Source organism: Panthera leo, chromosome C1, assembly GCF_018350215.1.
Source record: "Panthera leo isolate Ple1 chromosome C1, P.leo_Ple1_pat1.1, whole genome shotgun sequence".
NCBI lineage: Eukaryota > Metazoa > Chordata > Mammalia > Carnivora > Felidae > Panthera > Panthera leo.
In genome coordinates, this window is record NC_056686.1 from 97,680,991 (window position 1) to 97,708,158 (window position 27,168).

Sequence of the window (27,168 nt, forward strand, 5' to 3'; positions counted from 1 at the left end):
TCCTCTTTTTATGAATTAAGAAATCAAGCCTCTGGGAGCACCTGGGTGGCTCAGTCTGGTAATGCATCTGATTCTTGACTTCGGCTCAGGTCATGATCTCACAGTTTGTGAGACTGAGCCCTGCATCAGGCTCTGGCTGGCAGCACAGAGCCTGCTTGGGATTGTCTGCCTCTTTGTTCATCTCTCTCTGCCTCCTCCCCCCAGTAAATAAATAAACTTAAAAAAAAAAAAAAAGAAATTGAGACTCTGAATGGCATGAATAAGAAGTAGTAGTGGTAGTGCTAGACTTCTACCATTCTTTAGACTCTCCCATATTTTTTTCTTCCAAAAACATATTTTTTACTTTCAGTTTCATATTTACTACGTTCAACCAGAAAAAAACAATTTAATCTTATCCTAAAGACTTGCTATGTAATTTACTGCTTTAAAATTTGCATCGGAGGCTGCCCAAGACCCTAGTCCTTTTGTTTGTGTTGTGGTAAAACATGAATTTAGTGTTTAAAATAAAAATTCTCTACCAAGAATTTAAATTTATGTTATCAATGTACAAGATATTAGTGATGAGTTAAGGGAAAAAACCCAAAATGCAAAACAAGTTGTTAGCATATTTAAGCTTTTTCCATGGTTGGATTTCTATTTACCTATTGAAACAGCTTCTCAGAAAGAATCCAATTTGTAAGTAGTTCTCAGATATTTGCCTGGCATTGATATTCATTACACTTTTCCCCCCAGTCTGCTACCTTAGTTTAGACATTTATATTGTTTCATGCATGCTTTATCTGAGCCTATTTTCTCATCTCTAAAATGGAGATAATAATACCTGACCTGTCTTTATCATTGGGTTGTTACAAGGTTCAGATCTAACAAATGTTTGTGAAAGACATATTTAAAAAATTATAAACATTTGTATGCAAGACAACTGTTAAAAATCCGGGGTAGCGGGTGCCTGGGTGGCTCAGTTGGTTAAGTGTCTGACCCTGGATTTCTGCTCGGGTCATGATCTCATTCATTGTTTGTGAGATTGAGGCTTGCGTTGGTGCTGATGCTCAGAGCCTGCTTGGGATTGTTTCTCCCTCTCTGTCTGCCCCTTTCCCACTTGTATGTGTGCATACGCACACACATGCACTCTCCCTCAAAATAAATAAGTAAACCTCTTTTTTTAATTTCAGGGTAAACTGGGAAGTTAATAAAATATAAAGTGATTGTTGGGCCAAGATAAGAATGATGAACATTAAAGACAGTTTCTTTTTTTTTTAAAAAAAGAATACTGAAATAAACTGGGAGAATGGATATTTTTGTAGAAATATAAGACTAAGTTTTATAATTCCATTTCTATAAGATTCTCATAGAAGAAAATTCTGTTAGCGTTTTTAATCTGATGTCATATAATGTTTTTTTAGGCTCGCAGCATTGAATGTGAAGTTTTAAAAAAAGATAAACAAATGAAGATATTAGAGAACAAGGTATTATCAAATTGCAAAAAATGTTTTTGAGAAAAGAGACTTTGTAACAATATATGTATGACTAGATTCTTTAGGAGGAGTCTTTACACTGTCTTGTAGAAAGAGATCTCAATTCTCAATTGAAGGCTTTAAGGAATAATTTTGGATTTTTACTGCAGGTTTCTTTGAAGAGGCCATTAGTTCAGGAGTTTTGTACAGTGCTTCAAAGAGCAAAGTTTCATTAAACTTCTCTTTAGTTATCTCTTCCCTTTCCCCAGATTTCACACTCTCAGCAGCTGTATTTGTTGCAGATATCTTTAGAGCGGCAAGATGCTTTTAAACATTATTGTTAGACTTTGCTCTCATTCTTATAATCAAGGGAGCTACAGAAAATTTTCTCGTCTTTTTATGTGAAGTTATGAAGTGTTTTTACTGCCTGGCTGTCCATCCCAATTCACTCTTCCTTTCTCTGTCCCTCACCACACACTTGTACTAAACTTGACCTTCTTTATAGTTGAGTAGTCCTCTGGAAAAGTATAGTTCACTCTCTGAAGTTCTGACCTCTAATAAGCAACACTGTTTTCTTCTACCTAGAATTCTGGTGAATAAAATTCTTTGTTTCTATGCACATGAATTATTTTATTTAAAATTGAACTGTGATTTCAAAAACTGTGATAGTTTAAATCCTTTTCAAGAATTTTTGGACATCCTACCAAATATATTTATCTTCATTAGCCCTAAATTTGGAGATTATTTAAACTTAAAAGGAATGAAAACTTGTTACTTTAATTTTCATTAGCTTATTCAGAAAGAAGGGAGAGTGAGATGGGGCAGTCAAAATGACTTCAAAGTTGATAGTTTTGATGCCACTATCATTTTAGTAAGGTATATAATTTTTGGATGGTAGTAATGCCAATAATAAAGAAGGTTTTTTTAGGAATACCAGTATTTGAAGTCTTTTCAGGTCTCATTCTGCTTTTTGTTTCTGCTGATTCTTTTGTGTTTTTTAATGATTCTTTGGAATTTCATCTATGGGATTTCTTTGTGGTTTGTATTGAAGTTGGGATCTTCCCCAAAAGATTTTCTTGGGAGCACTGTTCACCAGGAACCATTTTAAATTAAATTCTCCATTTTTAAGTTTTTCCAAATAATAGAGATAGCATGAATTAAGCCTATAAACTCATATAAGGCTACCTCATGTCTACAAATTTCAGGGAAGATTTTGATACCTTTAACTTAAGTGTTAGCATCAAGACAGACAAGTTTTCTTACAGTACCCTTCTGTGTGGCAGATTTATTTCTTGTTTACATTTTCATAGGGTAGGTAGTCTTTTGAGTTTATGGCTTTATGCGGGGTTGTGTTATTGAATTCTTTACCTTTAGTGAGCTCTAAGTTTTATCTATTTCCCTTACCCTAGGTAGTTTCAACATACATCCTTAGCTGGTTTTGGTGCTACCCCCAAACCTACTATTATCACTTTAAATTGTAATTTCAAGTAAGCAGATTATCTGTTTTGTAGCCATTTACTTTTAAATTATCAGGAAGGTTGTTCAGAGTATCTAGCTGCCTTTTCTGTCAAAATTGGAAGTAAGGAAAAATTATATACACAAATAGTTGTACCTGCTAATATGTTTATACCAGTAAAATTGCTGTGAAAATCACTTTTCTTTAACTTTTCTTCCGTGAAGTAGACGGTTTGGGGGTGGGGGATATTAAAAAGGAGATAAATAAGTCACTTTAAACAACAGTGCCGTGTATTACTCAGCTTTAGAATAATACTTAACTATGACTGCACATGGGTTTTGCAGTAAAAATATTTAACACATTAGTTTGTGCTAAGAGAGGTTAGTTCCCCCCCCCCCTTTGGAGTTTCTATTTTGATGGAAATTAGGACAATTTACAAAGTTGTAATGTCTTAGGACTGTTTAGAAATCTGTGCTTTTATGGTGCTCCAAATATTTCTTAGCCTAATGCCTCTTGATCCAATCATGCCTGTGTACTCAGGTGAAATAGTCTCTTAAAGTGAGATTTAAAAAAAGTGGTTTAGATAAGAGGAATTAGAATGTAGCTAGAACATAGAGTATCACCTTATTTCCCTTCCCCAAATATAACAAGTAAAAGAGACTCAGAAATGAGAAATGGGGAATAATGAGTGGGGAATAATTAAATGGGGAATAATGAGTAATAATGGGGAACAAATTACAGTTAATCTTATCTCTGGCTGTAGCTTTTGAAAATCCAATTAATATAATTCAGCCTTCTGTATAGAATTTACCAAGAGGCACATTTTCTTCATTACAATTTATACTTGATCACATAATTTTTGACATTAATGGAATTACTTAACCACATGATTTTTGAAATGACCTCTTTGTTACCTTATGCAATATTTTTGTTTAAAATTACTTATTTTGACTGGAATATTGAATAAAATAATTATAATTTCTCATAATTTGTAGTGTAACAATTTAAGGAAACAAGTTGAAAATAAAAGCAAGTGTATTGAAGAACTCCAGCAAGAGGTACGTGCTGATTCTCAAAATCAAACTATTAAAGGAAAACTATTTTTTTCACTATACTTTTAGAGAATAATGCTTTTCTTTCCTTTAGTAATTTCAGTCTAAGTCAGTGGCAGTGCAAAATTGAATCACTAAATGTAATTCTGTATTTTTAATTTTTTACAGAATAAGGCCTTAAAAAAAAAGGGTACAGCAGAAAGCAAGCAACTGAATATTTATGAGATAAAGGTATTTGGACTCTTTGTTTTTAAAATACTAGTAAGTAGATGAGAACTTAGGAATTTTAAACTCTTCATATTGTAGCAGTAATTTTCAGAAATTATCTTTTGAGATTACAGGAATCCTTTTAGTTGTAATAGAGTACTTGTCTGTGATTTAGCTGAATTAAAATAATATAAGCAGCTTAAAATACATGAACATGTGTGGTATATGTGTGTATTCATATTCCTTACCCATACCTCCACAATTGAGATTGAGTAGATTTTGGGATGGAGCCTTGGAATCTACATTTTATAGAAGCTCTACATATGATTATCTGGCTGCCCAAGAAGTTTGAGAACCATTGGTTTTGTAGAAACAAATTAAACTTAGGGAATGTCAGGTCATGATGTCAGAGCTCTAATTTGTTATCATATGCCCAAGTCTTTGAACAACAACTGACAGTACTCAAATAGTTTTTGAGTCTTGAATGGAAAACAATGGTTCTCAGTGTTTGAGACATGTCCCTTTTCTAGGAAAGCAAAAATATTACACCTTCCTGTAATACTATTTGAGATTAAAAATATATAAACATTGTGTTAAAAATGAAAAGAAGTCTCAAACTGCTGGAATTATGTAGAAAAGTAACTGATACATATATCCTATAAATCAGCCTTCTGTAGGTAGAATCAAGAGAAATGTACAAAATCTTCATAGCAGCATTACTTATAGTAGCCCTAAACTGAAGATGACACAATAACCATTAGCAGTATAAAAATAAGTCAATAGGAAATCACTCTAAGATGACCCAGATGATGGAATTAGCAGATAAGATCATTTATATAGCTATTTTAATTGTGTTCAAAGATGGAGAGTATGATTATAATGAAATAACAAATGGGGAATCTCCATGAATAAATGGAAACTTTAAAAAAGAATCACATGGAGATTCTAAAACTGAAAAGTAAAATATCTTAAACTTCAAGTATCCTAGTAGTAGATTGAAAATGGATGAAGAGAGTGTCAGTGAGCTTGAAGCTGGATCAATAGAAATGATCAGAGAAGCACAGAAGAAAGATGGAGAAGAAAAAAAAAAAAAAGGAATGGTACTTCAGTGGCCTGCGGGACAATATCAAGTGGTTTTAAATGTGTAGTTGGAGACCCTAAGAAGAGGGTAGAGAGAGAATAGGTCAAAAGAAGGTTATTTGAAGGATTTCTGAAAAATTTCCCACATTTAATAAAAAACAGAAACTTGCAGATCTGTGGCTTTTATCAAATCCAAAGGAAGATAAACAGAAAATGATACCTAGGCAGGTATATCTTAGTCAAAGTGCTAAAACCCAAAATAGAAACTTAAAAGCAGCCAGAGAAGAACATCATATTGCATATGGGGAAACAATGACACAAATGAGGGCTGACCTTGCATTAGGACAGTGAAGGCTGGATGACAAAGGAATGACATCTGTAAAGTGGTGCCAGAAATAAACCATCAAGCCAGAATTCTGTATGCAGCAAAAATAAGGACATTGAGAGTTGTACTAATCGTTAAAGACCTGCTGAAGGAATTTTTTTCTGTCTGAAGGAAAATGACATCAGATGAAAACTTGAATCAATGGAAGGAATGAAAAGTACTAGAAACAGTAAATATGTAAATGAATACAAAAGGCTATATATTTTTCTTTTTTTTAATTTTTAAAATGTGTATTTGGCTTCTATAAAAAAATTCTATGTACAGTGCATAAGATATATGACAACCATGGCTCAAAGGGCAGGAAGGTAAATACAACTATTTTGTTGCAGGATTTTTACATGATACATGAAGTAGTACACTATTAAGTCCTTGTGTAGACTATAAGTTAGTGATACATATTCTCTCTAGAGCAGTCACTATAAAATAATGGAAAGAAACAGTGAAAAGCCAATAGAAAAATGGAATGAAGAAAAAAATTTTTCCATTGGTTGTCAAATGATCCTTTTTTGAAATATTTTTATTTACAGTTCTTCACCAGCTTAGCTCCACTGCTCTCTATTGATGTCATGAGAGTGTCAGCCATCAACATTGCAGCCCGCAGATTGGGCAGTCAGTCCCCAAGATCTCTTTAATGGTTCCAGAGAGTTCTCTAGCAAAGATCGGTGCCACATCTGTCTGACTTTGTTGCCAGTCTCATCAAAAGTGTTATTTCCACTGTGCTTAATATTTTTCTGCTGCTTTCTGTCTCTTGGCGGTTTCTTGATGGCTTTGATAATCAGGTCAGAGGCAGAAGGTACTACTTCAATCTGGGCCTGTCTGTTCTGAATGGTCAGTTTCACTGTAATCCTCAGACCCTTCCAATCACCAGTTGCCTTGGTGATATCATCACAAACCTTTTTTGGAGACAGACATAGGGGGCTGATCTTCAGGGCTAGGACAGATGTGGCACCAACTTCTCTACCATTGCCCATCAGGTATACAACTTTCATCTCATTGGGATCAAACTTTATTGGCATGGTGACAGCAGTTGATGTTGGATGAATCTGGATTTAGGACCACCAAAGACAGTTGCACCTTCATCTCCTCCCAGCCAAAAGCCAAAAAAGTGGAATACTAAAAAATTTTGATAAATCCAAAAGAGCAGAACAAAAAGATGACGTGAATGGAAGGCAAAGAGCAAAATGATACATCTGAATCAAGCATATCAATAATTACCTTAAATATCAATGGACTAAATAATAAAAAGAAGGCAGAGATTGTTAGTCTGGATAAAAAATTGAGACCAAACTATATGCTACCTATAAGAGACATACTTTATTTAATATAAAGATACAAGGAAATTGAAAATAAAGATGAAAAAGATACATTGTATACCATGCAAACAGTAAGAATAGGAAAACTGGAGTGATTGTTTTAATAACACACAAAACAGATTAAGATAAAAGTATTATCAGAGATCCAGAAGAGCATTTCACAGTGATAAAGGCATTAATGTATCAGGAAGATGTAACAATCACGAGTATGTTTGTATTTTATAACAGAGCTTCAAAATACATGAAGCAAAAACTTAAACTAAAATGAATTATAATACACCTCTTTCAGCAATTGATACAACTAGTAAAAAATTGGTAAGAATGTAGAAATTCTGAACAACACCATTTACTACCTTGACTTAATTTGCATTTATAGAACACTATAGTTAAGCTGTGAATTATTTTGTAGACACATAGAATGTTTACCAAGGAAGACCATATGCTGGGCTATAAAACAAGTCTCCATATGTTTAAAAAGATTGAAGTTTTACAAAGTATATTCTTTAACTACAATAGAATTAAGTTAGAAATAAGTAACCTTAAGATACCTAGAAAAGTCTGAATATTTAGAAATTAAATATCACACTAATAAGTCATAGGCCAAAGAAGAAATCACAAGAAAAGTTAGAAATGATTTTAAACTGAATAATGATAGAAATACAGCATGTCAAAATTTGTGGCATGCATTTGGCAGGTTTTGGAAGGAAATTTATAAACAATGTTTTATTTATTTATTTATTTATTTATTTATTTATTTATTTATTTATTAATATATGAAATTTATTGTCAAATTGGTTTCCATACAACACCCAGTGCTCATCCCAAAAGGTGCCCTCCTCAATACCCATCACCCACCCTCCCCTCCCTCCCACCCCCCATCAACCCTCAGTTTGTTCTCAGTTTTTAACATTCTCTTATGCTTTGGCTCTCTCCTACTCTAACCTCTTTTTTTTTTTTTTTCCTTCCCCTCCCCCATGGGTTTCTGTTAAGTTTCTCAGGATCCACATAAGAGTGAAACCATATGGTATCTGTCTTTCTCTGTATGGCTTATTTCACTTAGCATCACACTCTCCAGTTCCATCCACGTTGCTACAAAAGGCCATATTTCATTCTTTCTCATTGCCACGTAGTATTCCATTGTGTATATAAACCACAATTTCTTTCTCCATTCATCAGTTGATGGACATTTAGGCTCTTTCCATAATTTGGCTATTGTTGAGAGTGCTGCTATAAACATTGGGGTACAAGTGCCCCTATGCATCAGTACTCCTGTATCCCTTGGATAAATTCCTAGCAGTGCTATTGCTGGGTCATAGGGTAGGTCTATTTTTAATTTTCTGAGGAATCTCCACACTGCTTTCCAGAGCGGCTGCACCAATTTGCATTCCCACCAACAGTGCAAGAGGGTTCCCGTTTCTCCACATCCTCGCCAGCATCTATAGTCTCCTGATTTGTTCATTTTGGCCACTCTGACTGGCGTGAGGTGATATCTGAGTGTGGTTTTGATTTGTATTTCCCTGATAAGGAGCGACGTTGAACATCTTTTCATGTGCCTGTTGGCCATCCAGATGTCTTCTTTAGAGAAGTGTCTATTCATGTTTTCTGCCCATTTCTTCACTGGGTTATTTGTTTTTTGGGTGTGGAGTTTGGTGAGCTCTTTATAGATTTTGGATACTAGTCCTTTGTCCGATATGTCATTTGCAAATATCTTTTCCCATTCCATTGGTTGCCTTTTAGTTTTGTTGGTTGTTTCCTTTGCTGTGCAGAAGCTTTTTATCTTCATAAGGTCCCCGTAATTCACTTTTGCTTTTAATTCCCTTGCCTTTGGGGATGTGTCGAGTAAGAGATTGCTACGGCTGAGGTCAGAGAGGTCTTTTCCTGCTTTCTCCTCTAAGGTTTTGATGGTTTCCTGTCTCACATTCAGGTCCTTTATCCATTTTGAGTTTATTTTTGTGAATGGTGTGAGAAAGTGGTCTAGTTTCAACCTTCTGCATGTTGCTGTCCAGTTCTCCCAGCACCATTTGTTAAAGAGACTGTCTTTTTTCCATTGGATGTTCTTTCCTGCTTTGTCAAAGATTAGTTGGCCATACGTTTGTGGGTCTAGTTCTGGGGTTTCTATTCTATTCCATTGGTCTATGTGTCTGTTTTTGTGCCAATACCATACTGTCTTGATGATGACAGCTTTGTAGTAGAGGCTAACGTCTGGGATTGTGATGCCTCCTGCTTTGGTCTTCTTCTTCAAAATTACTTTGGCTATTCGGGGCCTTTTGTGGTTCCATATGAATTTTAGGGTTGCTTGTTCTAGTTTCGAGAAGAATGCTGGTGCAATTTTGATTGGGATTGCATTGAATGTGTAGATAGCTTTGGGTAGTATTGACATTTTGACAATATTTATTCTTCCAATCCATGAGCAGGGAATGTCTTTCCATTTCTTTATATCTTCTTCAATTTCCTTCATAGGCTTTATATATTTTTCAGCATACAGATCTTTTACATCTTTGGTTAGATTTATTCCTAGGTATTTTATGCTTCTTGGTGCAGTTGTGAATAGGATCAGTTTCTTTATTTGTCTTTCTGTTGCTTCATTGTTAGTGTATAAGAATGCAACTGATTTCTGTACACTGATTTTGTATCCTGCAACTTTGCTGAATTCATGTATCAGTTCTAGCAGACTTTTGGTGGAGTCTATCGGATTTTCCATGTATAATATCATGTCATCTGCAAAAAGCGAAAGCTTGACTTCATCTTTGCCAATTTTGATGCCTTTGATTTCCTTTTGTTGTCTGATTGCTGATGCTAGAACTTCCAGCACTATGTTAAACAACAGCGGTGAGAGTGGGCATCCCTGTCGTGTTCCTGATCTCAGGGAAAAAGCTCTCAGTTTTTCCCCATTGAGGATGATGTTAGCTGTGGGCTTTTCATAAATGGCTTTTATGGTCTTTAAGTATGTTCCTTCTATCCCGACTTTCTCAAGGGTTTTTATTAAGAAAGGGTGCTGGATTTTGTCAAAGGCCTTTTCTGCATCGACTGACAGGATCATATGGTTCTTCTCTTTTTTTTTGTTAATGTGATGTATCACGTTGATTGATGTGCGAATGTTGAACCAGCCCTGCATCCCAGGAATGAATCCCACTTGATCATGGTGAATAATTCTTTTTATATGCTGTTGAATTCGATTTGCTAGTATCTTATTGAGAATTTTTGCATCCATATTCATCAGGGATATTGGCCTGTAGTTCTCTTTTTTTACTGGGTCTCTGTCTGGTTTAGGAATCAAAGTAATACTGGCTTCATAGAATGAGTCTGGAAGTTTTCCTTCCCTTTCTATTTCTTGGAATAGCTTGAGAAGGATAGGTATTATCTCTGCTTTAAACGTCTGGTAGAACTCCCCTGGGAAGCCATCTGGTCCTGGACTCTTATTTGTTGGGAGATTTTTGATAACCAATTCAATTTCTTTGCTGGTTATGGGTCTGTTCAAGCTTTCTATTTCCTCCTGATTGAGTTTTGGAAGCGTGTGGGTGTTCAGGAATTTGTCCATTTCTTCCAGGTTGTCCAATTTGCTGGCATATAATTTTTCATAGTATTCCCTGATAATTGTTTGTATCTCTGAGGGATTGGTTGTAATAATTCCATTTTCATTCATGATTTTATCTATTTGGGTCATCTCCCTTTTCTTTTTGAGAAGCCTGGCTAGAGGTTTGTCAATTTTGTTTATTTTTTCAAAAAACCAACTCTTGGTTTCGTTGATCTGCTCTATAGTTTTTTTAGATTCTATATTGTTTATTTCTGCTCTGATCTTTATTATTTCTCTTGTTCTGCTGGGTTTAGGCTGCTTTTGCTGTTCTGCTTCTATTTCCTTTAGGTGTGCTGTTAGATTTTGTATTTGGGATTTTTCTTGTTTCTTGAGATAGGCCTGGATTGCAATGTATTTTCCTCTCAGCACTGCCTTCGCTGTGTCCCAAAGCGTTTGGATTGTTGTATTTTCATTTTCGTTTATTTCCATATATTTTTTAATTTCTTCTCTAATTGCCTGGTTGACCCACTCATTCGTTAGTAGGGTGTTCTTTAACCTCCATGCTTTTGGAGGTTTTCCAGACTTTTTCCTGTGGTTGATTTCAAGCTTCATAGCATTGTGGTCTGAAAGTATGCATGGTATAATTTCAATTCTTGTAAACTTATGAAGGGCTGTTTGTGACCCAGTATATGATCTATCTTGGAGAATGTTCCATGTGCACTCGAGAAGAAAGTATATTCTGTTGCTTTGGGATGCAGAGTTCTAAATATATCTGTCAAGTCCATCTGATCCAATGTATCATTCAGGACCCTTGTTTCTTTATTGACCGTGTGTCTAGATGATCTATCCATTTCTGTAAGTGGGGTGTTAAAGTCCCCTGCAATGACCACATTCTTATCAATAGGTTGCTTATGTTTATGAGTAATTGTTTTATATATTTGGGGGCTCCGGTATTCGGCACATAGACATTTATAATTGTTAGCTCTTCCTGATGGATAGACCCTGTAATTATTATATAATGCCCTCCTTCATCTCTTGTTACAGCCTTTAATTTAAAGTCTAGTTTGTCTGATATAAGTATGGCTACTCCAGCTTTCTTTTGGCTTCCAGTAGCATGATGAATAGTTCTCCATCCCCTCACTCTCAATCTAAAGGTGTCCTCAGGTGTAAAATGAGTCTCTTGTAGACAGCAAATAGATGGGTCTTGTTTTTTTATCCATTCTGATACCCTATGTCTTTTGGTTGGCGCATTTAAGTATGATTAAATTCAGTGTTATTATAGAAAGATACGGGTTTAGAGTCATTGTGATGTCTGTATGTTTTATGCTTGTAGTGATGTCTCTGGTACTTTGTCTCACAGGATCCCCCTTAGGATCTCTTGTAGGGCTGGTTTAGTGGTGACAAATTCCTTCAGTTTTTGTTTGTTTGGGAAGACCTTTATCTCTCCTTCTATTCTAAATGACAGACTTGCTGGATAAAGGATTCTCGGCTGCATATTTTTTCTGTTTAGCACACTGAAGATATCGTGCCAATCCTTTCTGGCCTGCCAAGTTTCAAAAGAGAGATCAGTCACAAGTCTTATAGGTCTCCCTTTATATGTGAGGGCACGTTTATCCCTTGCTGTTTTCAGAATTTTCTCTTTATCCTTGTATTTTGCCAGTTTCACTATGATATGTCGTGCAGAAGATCGATTCAAGTTACGTCTGAAGGGAGTTCTCTGTGCCTCTTGGATTTCAATGCCCTTTTCCTTCCCCAGTTCAGGGAAGTTCTCAGCTATTATTTCTTCAAGTACCCCTTCAGCACCTTTCCCTCTCTCTTCCTCCTCTGGGATACCAATTATGCGTATATTATTTCTTTTTAGTGTATCACTTAGTTCTCTAATTTTCCCCTCATACTCCTGGATTTTTTTATCTCTCTTTCTCTCCGCTTCCTCTTTTTCCATAACTTTATCTTCTAGTTCACCTATTCTCTCCTCTGCCTCTTCAAGCCGAGCCGTCGTGGTTTCCATTTTGTTTTGCATTTCGTTTAAAGCGTTTTTCAGCTCCTCGTGACTGTTCCTTAGTCCCTTGATCTCTGTAGCAAGGGATTCTCTGCTGTCCTCTATACTGTTTTCAAGCCCAGCGATTAATTTTATGACTATTATTCTAAATTCATTTTCTGTTATATTATTTAAATCCTTTTCGATCAGTTCATTGGCTGTTTTTATTTCCTGGAGATTCTTCTGAGGGGAATTCTTCCGTTTGGTCATTTTGGATAGTCCCTGGAGTGGTGAGGACCTGCAGGGCACTTCCCCTGTGCTGTGGTGTATAACTGGAGTTGGTGGGCGGGGCCGCAGTCCAACCTGATGTCTGCCTCCAGCCCACCGCGGGGGCCACAGTCAGACTGGTGTGTGCCTTCTCTTCCCCTCTCCTAGGGGCGGGATTCACTGTGGGGTGGCGGGGCCCGTCTGGGCTACTTGCACACTGCCAGGCATGTGGTGCTGGGGATCTGGCGTATTTGCTGGGGTGGGTAGGCAAGGTGCACGGGAGCAGGAGGGGCAGGCTTAGCTCGCTTCTCCTTAGGTGATCCACTTCAGGAGGGGCCCTGTGGCAGCAGGAGGGAGTCAGATCCACTGCCGGAGGTTTGGCTCCACGGAAGCACAGAGTTGGGTGTTTGCGCAGAGCGAGCAAGTTCCCTGGCAGGAACTGGTTCCCTTTGGGATTTTGGCTGGGGGATGGGCGAGGGAGATGGCGCTGGCGAGCGCCTTTGTTCCCCACCAAACTGAGCTCTGTCTTCCGGGGGGCTCAGCAGCTCTCCCTCCCTTTGTCCTCCAGCCTTCCCGCTTTCCGAGCAGAGCTGTTAACTTATGACTTCCCAGACGCTAAGTCGCGCTTGCTGTCGGAACACAGTCCGTCCGGCCCCTCCGCTTTTGCCAGCCAGACTCGGGGGCTCTGCTTGGCCTGCGAGCCGCCCCTCCGCCCCGGCTCCCTCCCGCCAGTCCGTGGAGCGCGCACCGCCTCGCCGCCCTTCCTACCCTCTTCCGTGGGCCTCTCGTCTGCGCTTGGCTCTGGAGACTCCGTTCTGCTAATCCTCTGGCGGTTTTCTGTGTTATTTAGGCAGGTGTAGGTGGAATCTAAGTGATCAGCAGGACGCGCGGTGAGCCCAGCGTCCTCCTACGCCGCCATCTTCCCTCTCCTCTCAACAATGTTTGTTTTAGAAAAGAAATGACTCACGTTTTTATTCAGCAAATTAAACCGAAAGAAAGTAGACAAAAGGAAATAGTAAAGAAGAGAGATCAAAGAAACAGAAGAGAGACAAACAGAAAAAAAAAAAATGAAAAAAATCAATGAAGTCAAAAGTTGATTCTTTGAAAATATTACTAAAATTGATAATCCCTTAGCAGGATTGATCACAAAAATAATAAAACTCACTAAAGGTAAGAATGAAATAGGACATTATTAATATAAATATTATAACTATTGGAAAGATAATAAGGGAATGTCATGGACAATTATATGCCAATAAATTTGAAACTTAGATGACATGGGAAAATTTGGAAAACCTAATTTACTAGAACGGACACAAGATGAAACAGAAAATCTAAAGAATCATATATCAGCGATATTGAATTCGTCATGAAAAATTTCCTAGAGAAATATCCAGATCTGGAAGGTCTCACTGGTGAATTCTAACAAATGCTTCAGGAAGAAATAATACCCGTTTTGGGGGATGGGCAAAATGGGTGTTAGGGAGTAGGAGATACAGCTTCCTAGTTATGGAATGAATAAGTTGTGGGAATTAAAGGTACAGCATAGGAACATAGTAGTATTGTAATAGTATTGTGTGATGACAAATGGTAGCCACAGTTGTGGTGAGTGTGTAGCATAATGTATAGAGACGCTGAATGACTTTGTTGTACATCTGAAAGTAATGTAAAACTGTATGTTCAGAAATTTTTTAAAATAATATCAGCCTTCTATGAACTCTTCCTAAAAATAGCAGGGGAACAATTCTCAACTAGTTTTTTTGATACCAAATCCTGGCAAAGACATTACAAGAATACCTTTTATTTTTTCACTATCCCTTAAAAATATAGGTATAAGGGCGCCTGGGAGGCCCAGTTGGTTAAGCGTCCGACTTCGGCTCAGGTCATGATCTCACTGCTCATGAGTTTGAGCCCCGCGTCAGGCTCTGTGTTGACAGTTTGGATCGTGGAGCCTGCTTCGGATTCTGTCTGTCTCTCTCTCTCTCTCTCTCTCTCTCTCTCTCTCTGCCTTTCCCATTTGTTCTCTCTCCCTCAAAAATAACACTAAAAAATATATATGTATAAAATCCTTAATATAATAGTAAATTTAATCTTGTAATGAAAACTATCTTACATTGAATGAGTGAAGGTTTATCTTGAGAAGGTAGTTTAAAATTTGAAACTATTAGTGTAATTTCCTGTATCAAGTAATAAAAGAGAACAATGTAATCATTTCAGTGATTGCAGAAAAAGCATCTGACAAAATTCTGCACTCATTTTTTTAATTTTTTATTTAAAAAAAATTTTTTTTAATGTTTATTTATGAGAGAGAGACAGAGTGTGAGCGGGGAAGGGGCAGAGAGAGAGGGAGACACAGAATCCGAAGCAGGCTCTAGGTTCTAAGCTGTCAGCACAGAGCCCGACGCGGGGCTCAAACTCATGGACCGTGAGATCATGACCTGAGACGAAGTCGGACACTCAACCGACTGAGCCACCCAGGCGCCCCTGCACTCATTTTTTTAAAAATATAATTTATCGTCAAGTAGCTAACATACAACATATACAGTGTGTTCTTGGTTTTGGGGATAGATTCCTGTCATTTATCACTTACATACAACAGCCAGTGCTCATCCAACAAGTGCCCTCCTCAATGCCCATCTCCCATTTTCCCCTCTCTCCCATCCCCCTTATCAATCTTTAGTTTGTTCTCTGTATTTAAGAGTCTCTTATGGGTTTGCCTCCCTCTCTGTTTGAAACTATTTTTCCCCTTCCCTTTCCCCATGGTCTTCTGTTAAGCTTCTCAAGTTCCACATATGGTGGTACATGGTACCTGTTCTTTCTCTGACATATTTCTTAGCACAATAACTTCCAGTTCCGACCATGTTGTTGCAAATGACTGGATTTCACTCTTTCTCATCACCAAGCACTACAGTACACTCATACAATGGAACAGCGTTTAGCAGTGAAAATGAAGGAAGTGTATTTACACACATAAGTATCTGAAATATACTGATGAATAAAAAATACAAGAAAGAAAAATAAACATACATTTACATAAAGTTCAAAAACAAGTCTGAAGTATTGGTAGATAAATATACAGTAGAACTATAAAGAAGAGCAAGGAAAAATGAATATTAAGGATATTTGTTACATTTGAGGGGCAGAAGGGGCAAACCAATGAAAAGAGGCACTCAGAAGTATTTATCAATATTGATACTATTCCATCTTAAAGTTGGTGGTTGATTCTTGAGTACAGTATACGGTCTGATTCATTGTTAAATTACTTATACCTCCCTTCCCCAATTCCTGTCCCTGCCATATACCTACTCTTCATTTCTAATTCAGCTCTAAAGTAATAAGTGACTCTGGAGGGTGGATATGCTAATTCAGGTTTCTCTTTCTTTTGATAATTTCTGTGTTTGAATCATGTCTACACAACTCAGTACATTTTTGTACAAAATATATGAAAATAATAGAAATCAGAGATATTATTTTTTTATAGAAAATCTCTTTAAGACTACGTCTTTCATGAAATCTATTTTTCTCATTTGCTTGTGCTTTTAGTATCCTATCTAGGAATCCATTGCCAAATCCATGAATGTTAGCTCCTATTTTCTTCTAAGAGTTTTATAGTTTTAGCTATTACAGTTAAATCTTTAATCTGTTTGTTTTTTTTTTTTTATGATACGAGGTTAAGTGTCCAACTTTATTTCTTTCCATGTGAATAGCAGTTGTCTCAGCAACATTTGTTAGAGTATTCTTTCCCCATTGAATTGTCATGTTACTCTTGTTGAAAATAAGTTACAAATTGACCATAGCTGTATGGCCTTATTTCTGGACTCCCAATTCTGTTGCCTTGATCTGTATGTTATCTTATGTCAATATCACACTGTTTTCATTATTGTAGCTTTATAATAAGTTTTATTATAAATTATTAATGAGTATGTGTCCTCCAACATCATTCTTTTTCAAGATTGTTTTGGCTATTCAGGGTCCCTCATAATTCCATACAAACTTTAGGATCAGCTTCTATATTTTCTGACAAAAAGATAGTTGGGATGTTGGTAGAAATTTTACCGAATGTATCAAAGGGCAGTGTCAAAAGAGTGAAAGGCAACCCACAGAATAGAGAGAATATTAGCCAATCATATACTTGGTAATGATCTAGTATTCAGAATATAAAGAACACTTCCAATTCAGCAACAAAAGCCAGTCACAAAAGGACAGATGCTGCATGATTCCACTTTTTTGAGGCACGAGTCAGATTCACAGAAGCAGAGATTAGAATGGGCAAGCGGTAGGGGGAAATGGAGAGTTCCTCAATTTGTATAAAGTTTCCATTATGTAGGATAAATTAGTTCTAAGATCAGCTGTACAGCAGCAGATGGTACAGCATGGAACCTATAGTCAACAATACTGTATTGTGAACTTATTCATTTAAGAGGATCTCACGTTAAAATGTTCTTAATGGCAAAAAACAAAGGGATAGCAGGAAACTTTTGGAGGTGATGCATTATGTCTATCATCTGAATCGTGGTGGTTTTACAGTATATGCATATGTCTAAATTTATCAAATTGTATACATTACGTGTAGTTTTTTTTATGTGTATCAGTTGTACCTCAGTAAAGCTGTTTGTTTTGTTTTGGTAAAAGAGCAGACTTTTCTTTGAGTCACATGGGTGTTCTATCCAAATGGAGTACTTACTGTAATAAACCTAAACCTGAGACTAAATAAATATTGCTGAGGAATGGATTAAAAAATATATATGTTTGCTTTTAAAACATTACTTGCTAGGGGCGCCTGGGTGGCGCAGTCGGTTAAGCGTCCGACTTCAACCAGGTCACGATCTCACGGTCCGTGAGTTCGAGCCCCGCGTCAGGCTCTGGGCTGACGGCTCAGAGCCTGGAGCCTGTTTCCGATTCTGTGTCTCCCTCTCTCTCTGTCCCTCCCCCGTTTATGCTCTGTCTCTCTCTGTCCCAAAAAATAAAATAAACGTTGAAAAAAAAAAAACATTACTTGCTAAGACTACATACATACTTCAGGGGAGAAGATAGATTTTGTGAAAAATAAAGCACATCTCACCATATAAAAAATGTAAGAAAATGATCTAACCACAATTGCAATGAATAAGTAATCTTTTAAGATTCACAATACCCCAAAATGAATACAGAATATTTTTAAGTAATCCACAGCATTTACTAATGTTCATGTTATTTTCTTTGCTCAAAGGTCAATAAATTAGAGTTAGAACTAGAAGTTGCCAAACAAAAATTTAAAGAAATGACTGACATCTATCAAAAAGAAATTAAAGACAAAACGATATCAGAAGAAAATCTTTTGGAAGAGGTAGGAAAAACTATGTTTGAAAATTTGTTATCTTAAAACTATATTTTTTATTAGCATTTTAAGAGAAAAGCAATTCTTATTTTTAAATTATGATTTTTAAAAGATTTAATAAATTTATATGAGACAGTTTCTATGAAGCTTAAAAATATCTTTGTTATTCTAGGTATTTGATTACTGAGTAGTATATTTTGCCAAGATTAAGATTATAACATTAAAAGGTTATAACATTACAGTGTTATATTGTCATCTCACTTGATAGAACACCCTAAAATGAACCAAAACAGTAATGCATTTTCTGCTTGGCTTTCCTAATATCCTTGTGTTTGATTTCTGCATTTTATGTAAGTAGTGTGTATGGTCTTTGGATTTAAGTTAAATTTGTTTTTTGTGCATTAATTTTAAGAATCACTTTATTTGATAGGTTGAGAAAGCAAAAGTAATAGCTGATGAAGCAGTAAAATTACAGAAAGAAATTGATAAACGATGTCAACATAAAATAGCTGAAATGGTAGCACTTATGGAAAAACATAAGGTAACTCTTCCCTTTTTGTGTATTGAAAACTATTAATTGGAGCCATATTTATGAATAAAATGAAATCAAGATAACATTCTGATATGTCAGAAAACTATGCAAGAATGTCTTATTACAGCTTGAATATTCTTGATCTCTCATTTCTCAGTTTGGGTCTTAACTACACAAAGCTGAGTTCGGGTGTCACTTCCTTGGTAGAATCTCTCTTTGTCATCTATGATGTATGGAAGTGATCACTTTTCTTCCGAATTTTCCTAGTAGTCTCTTATAGCCACCTTCTATTTATTTAAGCACATCCCCAGGATATGTATCTGGTAAATATTTATATCATCTATATGGCTAACACATATTAAGCTAAACAAATTTTTATCAGTGGTATAAATAGATGAAAGACTTCATGTTTGTTGTGTTTGTGAGTATGCTGTATTTTTTGTTCTAAAAGTAGTCATTCTTTTAGGGGAATTTACCTTTATTCCCTTCAAGATTTGGAGAGGAGGTAGGCTATATCTATCTATCTATCCATGTTAAAAATTGTTGGTGGAATATAACATTGTTATGAGGTAACCAACAAGAATTAAAAATATTTAGGTAATAAATATTAACAAAATTCATAAAAATATTGGGAACTCGGGGTGCCTGGGTGGTTCAGTCAGTTAAGCATCCTACTCATGATCTCAGCTTAGGTTCGTGAGTTCAGGTCTCACATTGGCTTCCGCGCTGGGCGTGGAGCTTACTTTAAATGTGAACTCATAGATTTAAATATATTTTATATATCTCAATCCAGTATAATCCTTGATGCTCAAATTGTTTATCTTTTGGCCAGCGGGAGGCTCTTCAAACTCACTGGCCAGTCCTTTTGACCTTAATAATTTCTGACAGCTTTTTTGCTTTCTATTGTGACAAATGTTCAAGACTCATCGTGTATTCCCAGATCTGGAATCAGTTACTTTTCTAAGAGGTCCTGGCATTCCTACCTTAGTTTTTAAATTATGACATTCAACATTTCTAATTAAAAAGAATTTTTTGCTGCTCTTGTGTTAGATTATTTTCAAGACTGTTTTTTATGTTTCATTGATTACGTTATATGAATAAAAAAGACTTGAAAAGTTAGGAAAAAACTCAAATATATATCACTGAATTCCTAGACATTGTCTAACAAATATTAAATGCTTAAGAATACCACTATTATTAAAACATGACCTATTTGTGTTCTGATACACCTAAAATATTTTCTCTGTTTAATATAGCACCAATATGATAAAATAGTTGAAGAAAGAGACGCAGAATTAGGACTTTATAAAAGCAAAGAACAAGAACAGTCATCAATGAAGGCATCTTTGGTGAGATACAGAGCAAATAGTAGTAAAGCCAATTTTCATATCAGCATGGCTGGTGGTAAAGAGTAATATATTAAATAAAGCCATAATTTTAGAGCTATAGAATCAATCTTACATTTTGAAAAAGATCTTATGGGTTTGATAGTTAAGTGGTTTTTCAATTTATATTCTGAAATGGTGGAGTGAACTATTTTTTCAAATGAATAAATATAAACTCCAGTTACAAATAAATTTGGAGCTCTGATAGAGATGGGGAGAGGAGGAATGGGATATATTAGGAGATGCTGAGGAGGAGAATATACATAGCGTTAATATTTATTCAGAGAAAACTGTAAGAAATTTGTCTAAATGAAATCTTTAGTCATGTTCAACTAGCAGGCTATCAGTAGACTTTTAAAGTGTATATATTTTATTAGTGAATTTATTTCTCTGAAAAACTGAATATATCTGAAGCATTTTTTAGCATTGTTTTGAGAAATACATGGATGTACTTGAAAATTTCATGTTTTTTTTCTTTAGGAAGCTGAACTATCTAATTTCAAAAATGAACTTTTGTCTGTTAAGAAACAACTTGAAATAGAAAGAGAAGAAAAGGTAGGTTTTGTGGCATTATAGATAAAGTAACTAATTGTACCATTTAGGTGTGACTTTGTTTTCTTAATTTTTTACTGAAGTATAATTGCAACATTGTTCTTATAAACATGTCATACTAGAAAATATATATTTATTATATATATTAAATATATATATAATAAATATATATTTTTAAAATATAGTTTTTCCCCATTAGCTTCTTTTTCAGACATATTTAGTATATTCCTTTATTGAAATGTTAAACATATAAATATAGCCATACTTTAGGAGTGCTTTTAGATAGAAGTACTTGGAAAATATTATCTCATATATTATAAAATGCTTATGTATTTAGATGTGTTTTTTAAACTATTCATCAGGTTTTAGGAAAGAATAATGCCTTATATTTGTATAGTGTTTTGCAGTTTACAAAATGAATTGACTTACTTAAAAATTTTTTTGTAATGTTTATTTTTGAGAGAGAGTGCGCATGCAGGAGTTAGTGGGAGAGGTGTGGAGAGAGAGGGAGACACAGAATCTGAAGCAGGCTCCAGGCTCTGAGCTGTCAGCACAGAGCCTGACATGGGCTTGAACCCACGAAGTGCAAGATCGTGACCTGAGCCAAAGTGGGACGCTCAACTGACTGAGCTACCCAGGCACCCTGACAAACTGAATGGGCTTATTTTAAAATGGCAGATACTATTTATTTATTCTTGCTTTCTATAGGACTATCCTACCTAATCCTTACAACAATGGTATAAGCAATACATATTATCCTCATTTTTACAGAGTTTAGGTTATTTATTCAAGATCACATAATAAAAAAGTAAAATGACTTAGAATTCAAATCTAGGTCTATTTTACATGATTCCAAAATCTGTGCTCTTAATGACTCAACAGCAGCCTAGGTAACTTGCACTTTCAATTTCAAGACCCTGTGCATTTGTTCACTTTGTTTCTTGTACTTAATTCCTTTCTTCACTATGGCAAATCTGACACATCTTTCAACTTCCAAAGGTGAGCTTACTGTATATAAGTATTTTCATAGCAGTTTGTACTTACATTAAAATAGTTATGTCACTCTATGCTTCTATTATATTTCAGGCTCTTCAGAGGCAAGGATTATATCTTATTTATTTTTGTTTTCTCTTTATCTGAGCACAGTGCTTTGAAAAATTTTTTAATGTATTTATTTTTTTATTATTTTTATTTTTTTAATGTTCATTTTGACAGAAAGACAGTGCAAGAGGGGGAGGGGCAGAGAGAGAGGGCAACACAGATTCTGAAGCAGGCCTGTCAGCACAGAGCCCAACACGGGGCTCAAACCCACAAACCGCAAGATCATGACCTGAGCCAAAGGTCTCAGACGCTTAACCCACTGAGCCACCAAGGAGGCTCTGAAAGTTTCTGCTTTTAATGAATGTTGTCAGAGGAATGACTAAATGGTTTTCTCTTCACCTGTATTAGTAACATATACTTACCTTTATCCTGCTGTTTTAGTATAAGAGGTCTTCTTCATTGTTTTTAACTACTCTTAAGGTTCTTTTCTTTCCAAATGTTTTCCAGTTTTGTTGAGATATACTTGGCATGCAGCCCTGTCCAAGTTTAAGGTACACAGCATGATTTGACCTACATATATTGTGAAATGATTACTGTAATACATTTAACATCCATCATTTCATATAGATGCCAAAAAAAAAAAAAAAAAAGAAAAAAATGTTCTTTCCCTTTTCATGAGAACTCTTAGGATTTACTCTCTTAACTTTCACGTATACCATATAGCAGTATTAACTATAGTCATTGTGTGGTAAATTACATCCCTAGTACTTATTTATCTTATAACTAGAAGTTTGAACCTTTGACCATTTTCATCTAATTCCCCAGCCCCAAGACCCTTGCCTCTGGTAACCACAAATCTGATGTTTTTCTATGAGTTTTTTGTTAAAAAATTTTTTTTTTTAATGTTTGTTTATTTTTGAGAGCGAGACAGAGCACAAACAGGGCAGCGGGATGGGGGAGGGCAGAGGGAGGGAAACACAGAATCTGAAACAGGCTCCAGGCTCTGAGATGTCAGTACAGAGCCCAACACGGGACTCAAACCCACAAACTGTGAGATCATGACCTGAGCAGAAGTCAGATGCTTAACCGACTGAGCCACCCAGGTGCCTGGAGTTTTTAAAATTTTAGACTCTCATATAAATGAGAACATGTAAGTATTTGTTTTTCTTTGAATTAATTCATATAGCATAATGCTCCCAAGGTCCATTCATGTTATTGCAAATGGCAGGATTTCCTTCTTATTTATGGCTGAATAATATATCAGTGTGTGTGTATATATGTGTATGTATGTGTATCACACTTTATGCATTCATCTGTTGGTAACACTTAAGTTGTTTCTTTGTCTTAGCTATTGGAAGTAATGCTGCTACAATGAACATGTGGGGACAGATATCTCTTTAGCATAGTGTTTTCATTTCCTTTGGATGTATTCCTAGAAATGGAATGGCTAGATCATATGGTAATTTTATTATTGATTTTTTTGAAGAAGCTCCATACTGTTTTCCATAGTGGCTGTACCAATTTACAGTCCCACCAACAGTGCACAAGAGTTTTCTTTTCTTCTTGTTTTTGTTGTTGTTTCAAGCTTGTATTTAAATTCTAGTTAGTTAACATATAGTGTAATCTTAGTTTCAGGAGTAGAATTTAGTGATTCATCACTTACATATAATATCCACTGTTCATCAGAACGGGTGCCCTCCTTAATACTCATCACCTATTTATCTCCCTCCATCAACCCCCAGTTTGTTCTCTGTTCTTAAGAGTCTCTTATGGTTTGTTTCCCTTCTTTCTTTTCCCCCTTCCCATATGTCCATCCATTTTATTTCTTAAATTGCATGTATGAGTGAAATAATACAGTATTTGTCTCTGACTTATTTTTCTTAGCATGATACACTCTAGCTTCATCCATGTCATTGCAGATGGCAAGATTTTATTCTTTTTGATGGCTGAGTAGTATTCCTTGTGTGTGTGTATTTATACCACATCTTCTTTATTCATTCATCAGTCAGTGGATATTTGGGGTCTTTCCATAGTTTGGCTGTTGTTGGTAATGCTGCTGTAAACAAATTGGGGTGCATATATCCCTTTGAGTCCGTATTTTTATATTCTTTGGGTAAATACCTAGTGCAATTGCTGGGTCATAGGGTAGTTCCATTTTTAACTTTTTGAAGAACCTCCATATTGTTTTCCAGAGTGGCTGTACCAGTTTTCGTTCTCATCAACAGTGTAAGAGGGCTCCCCTTTCTCCGCATCCTTACCAACGTCTTTTATTTCCTGTGTTGTTAATTTTAGCCATTCCGACAGGTATGGGGGTGGTATCTCATCATGGTTTTGATTTGTATTTGACTGATGATGAGTGATGCTGAGCATATTTTTTGTGTCTGTTATCCATTTGAATGTCATCTTTGGAAAAATGTTCATGTCTTCTGCCTATTTCTTCACTGGATTATCAGTTTTTTGGCTGTTGAGTTTGATAAGTTCTTTATAGATTTTGGATACTAACCCTTTATCAGCTGTGCTGTTTGCAAATATCTTGTCCCATTCTGTCAGTTACCTTTTAGTTTTGTTGATTGTTTCCTTTGCTGTGCAGAAGATTTTTATCTTGATGAGGTCCCAACAGTTGATTTTTGCTTTTATTTCCCTTGGCTTCAGAGATGTGTCAAGTAAGAAATTGCTGCAACTGAGGTCAAAGAGGTTGTTGACTGTTTTCTCTAATAGGATTTTGATGGTTCCTGTCTCACATTTAGGTCTTTCATCCATTTTGAGTTTATTTTTGTGTATGGTGTTAAAAGTGGTTCAGTTTTGGAGTGTCTGGGTGGCTCAGTTGGTTGAGCGTCCGACTTCGGTGCAGGTCATGATCTTGCAGTTCATGGGTTCAAGCCCCATGTTGGGCTCTTTGCTGACAGCTTGGAATCTGGAGCCTGCTTCAGATTCTGTGTCTCCCTCTCTCTCTGTCCCTCCCTGCTCACATGCTCTCTCTCTCAAAAATAAACATAAAAAAATTAAAAAATAAAGTGGTTCAGTTTCATTCTTCTGCATGTCACTGTCCAGTTTTCTCAACACCATTTGTTGAAAAGACTGTCTTTTTTTCCATTAGATAGTCTTTCCTGCTTTGTAGAAGATTAGTTGACCCTATGGTTGTGGGTCTATTTCTGGGTTTTCTGTTCTGTTCCATTGATCTATGTGTCTGTTTTTGTGCCAGTAGCTTATTACAGCTTTGTCATATAGCTTGAAGTCCAGAATTGTGATGCCTCCAGCTTTGCTTTTCTTTTTCAAGATTGCTTTGACTATTTGGGGTCATTTGTGCTTCCATATAAATTTTAGGACTGTTTGTTCTACCTCTGTGAAAATGCTTTGATAGGGATTGCATAAAATATGTAGATTGCTTTGGGTAGTATTGACATTTTAACAATATTTTTTCTTCCAATTTGTGAGCATGGAATGTTTTTCCATTTCTCTATGTCATCTTCAGTTTCTTTCATCAGTGTTCTATAGTTTTCAGAGTACAGATCTTTTACTTATTTACTTAGGTTTATTCCTAGGTATTGTATGGTTTTTAGTGCAGTTGTAAATGGCAAAGATTCCTTGATTTTTCTTTCTGCTGCCTCATTATTGGTGTTTAGAAATGCAACAGGTTTCTGTAAGTTGATTTTGTATCCTTTGACTTTACTAATTTCATTTGTCAGTTGTAGCAATTTTTGGTGGAGTCTTTTGGGTTTTCTACATAGAGTATCATGTCTGTGAATAGTGAAAGTTTGACTTCTTCCTTGCTGATTTTGATGCCTTTTATTTCTTTTTGTTGTTGATTGCTGTGGCTAGGACTTCCAGTACTATGTTAAGTAATAATGGCAAGAGTGGATATCTCTGTCTTGTTCCTGACAGTAGAGGAAAAGTTCTAAGTTTTTCCCCCATTGAGGATTATATTAGCTGTGAATCTTTCATATACGGCCTTTATGATGTTGATATATGTCCCCTCTATTCCTACGTTGTTGAGGGGTTTTATCAAGAATGGATGAGATACTTTATCAGATGCTTTTTTCTGCATATATTGACAGGATCATTACGGTTCTTAGCCTTTCTTTTATGTATGATGTATCACATTGATTGATTTGTGAATATTGAACCAACCTTGCAGCCCAGGAATAAATCCCATTTGATTGTGGTGAATGATTCTTTTAATGTATTGTTGGATTTGACTTTCTCTAGTATTTTGTTGAGAATTTTTGTGTTCATGTTCATCAGGGATATTGGTCTGTAATTCTTGTGTTTAGCTGGGTCTTTGGTTTCAGAATCAAGGTAATGATGGCCTTGTAGAGTGAGTTTGAAAGTTTCCCTTCCATTTCTATTTTTTTGGAACAGTTTCAAAAGAATAGGTATTAACTCTTCTTTAAAGGTTTTGCCTGAAAAGCCATCTGGCCCTGGACTTCTTTTAGCTGGGAATGTTTTGATTACTGATTCAATTTCTTTGCTAGTTATCTCTGTTCACGTTTTTGATTTCTTCCTTTTTCAGTTTTGGTAGCTTATATGTTTCTAGGAATTTATCCATTTCTTCCAGATTGCCCCATTTGTTGGCATGTAATTTTTCATAATATTCTCTTACAGTTGTTTGTATTTCTGTGGTATTGGTTTTGATCTCCTCTCATTTGTGATTTTATTTATTTGGGTCCTTTCTCTTATAAGTCTGGCTAGGGGTTTATCAATTTTGTTAATTCTTTCTAGGAACCAGCTCCTAGTTTCATTGATCTGTTTTATTTTTTTGTTTCTATATCATTTATTTTTCTCTAATCTTTATTACTTCCCTTCTTTTGCTGACTTTAGGTTTCATTTGTTCTTTTTCTAGCTCCTTTAGGTGTAAGGTTAGATTGTATATTTGAGATTTTTCTTTCTTCTTGAGGTAGGCCTGTATTGCTATATATTTTCTTCTTATGGCCGCTTTTGCTGCATCCCAAACATTTTGGTCTGTCATATTTTCATTTTCATTTGTCTGTGTATTGTTTTATTTCTTCTTTAATTTCCTGTTTAACCCATTCATTATTTAGTAGGGTATTCTTAACCTCCATGTACTTGTGGTCTTTCCAGATTTTTCTTGTGGTTGACTTTAAGTTTCATAGTGTTGTGGTTGGAAAATATGCATGGTATGATCTCAGTCTTTTTGTGTTTGTTGAAGCCTGATATGTAACCCAGTATGTGATCTATTTTGGAGAATGTGTATGCTACCCTAGGATGAAAAGTTCTGAATATTTCTCTTAAGCCCATCTAATCCAGTGTGTCATTCAAAGCCATTGTTTCTTTGCTGATTTTCTGTTTAGGTGGTCTGTCCGTTGCTGTAAGTGGGTGTTATATTACTGTATTATTATCAATGAGTTCCTCTATGTTAGCTATTAGTTTTATATATTTGGGTGTGCTCAAGTTAGGGGCATAAATTTTTACAATTGTTAAATCTTCTTGTTGGATAGACCCATTTATTATGATATAATGCCTTTAGTCATCTCTTGTTAGTCTTTGGTTTAAAGTCTAGTTTGTCTGAATTAAGTATTACTACACTGGCTTTCTTTTGAAATCCATTAGCATGATAAATGGTTCTCCATTCTCTCACTTTCAGTATACAGGTGGCTTTAGGTCTAAAATGAGTCTTAGG

At 35.7% G+C, this 27,168-nt stretch overlaps 1 protein-coding gene and 1 pseudogene across 1 annotated transcript in view; one reads left to right on the forward strand and one right to left on the reverse strand.

Annotated features, from left to right (window-relative positions):
* The window catches only part of SYCP1 (synaptonemal complex protein 1), a 121,512-nt gene that overhangs the window by 59,487 nt on the left and 34,857 nt on the right, over nt 1-27,168 (forward strand). The window contains exons 21-27 of the mRNA XM_042953545.1: nt 1,401-1,463; nt 3,903-3,965; nt 4,128-4,190; nt 17,913-18,029; nt 18,451-18,561; nt 19,809-19,901; nt 20,418-20,492. Coding sequence (XP_042809479.1) covers nt 1,401-1,463; nt 3,903-3,965; nt 4,128-4,190; nt 17,913-18,029; nt 18,451-18,561; nt 19,809-19,901; nt 20,418-20,492 — 585 coding nt within the window. The remainder of the gene's footprint in view (nt 1-1,400; nt 1,464-3,902; nt 3,966-4,127; nt 4,191-17,912; nt 18,030-18,450; nt 18,562-19,808; nt 19,902-20,417; nt 20,493-27,168) is intronic.
* Nucleotides 6,207-6,647, reverse strand: LOC122228485 (annotated as a pseudogene).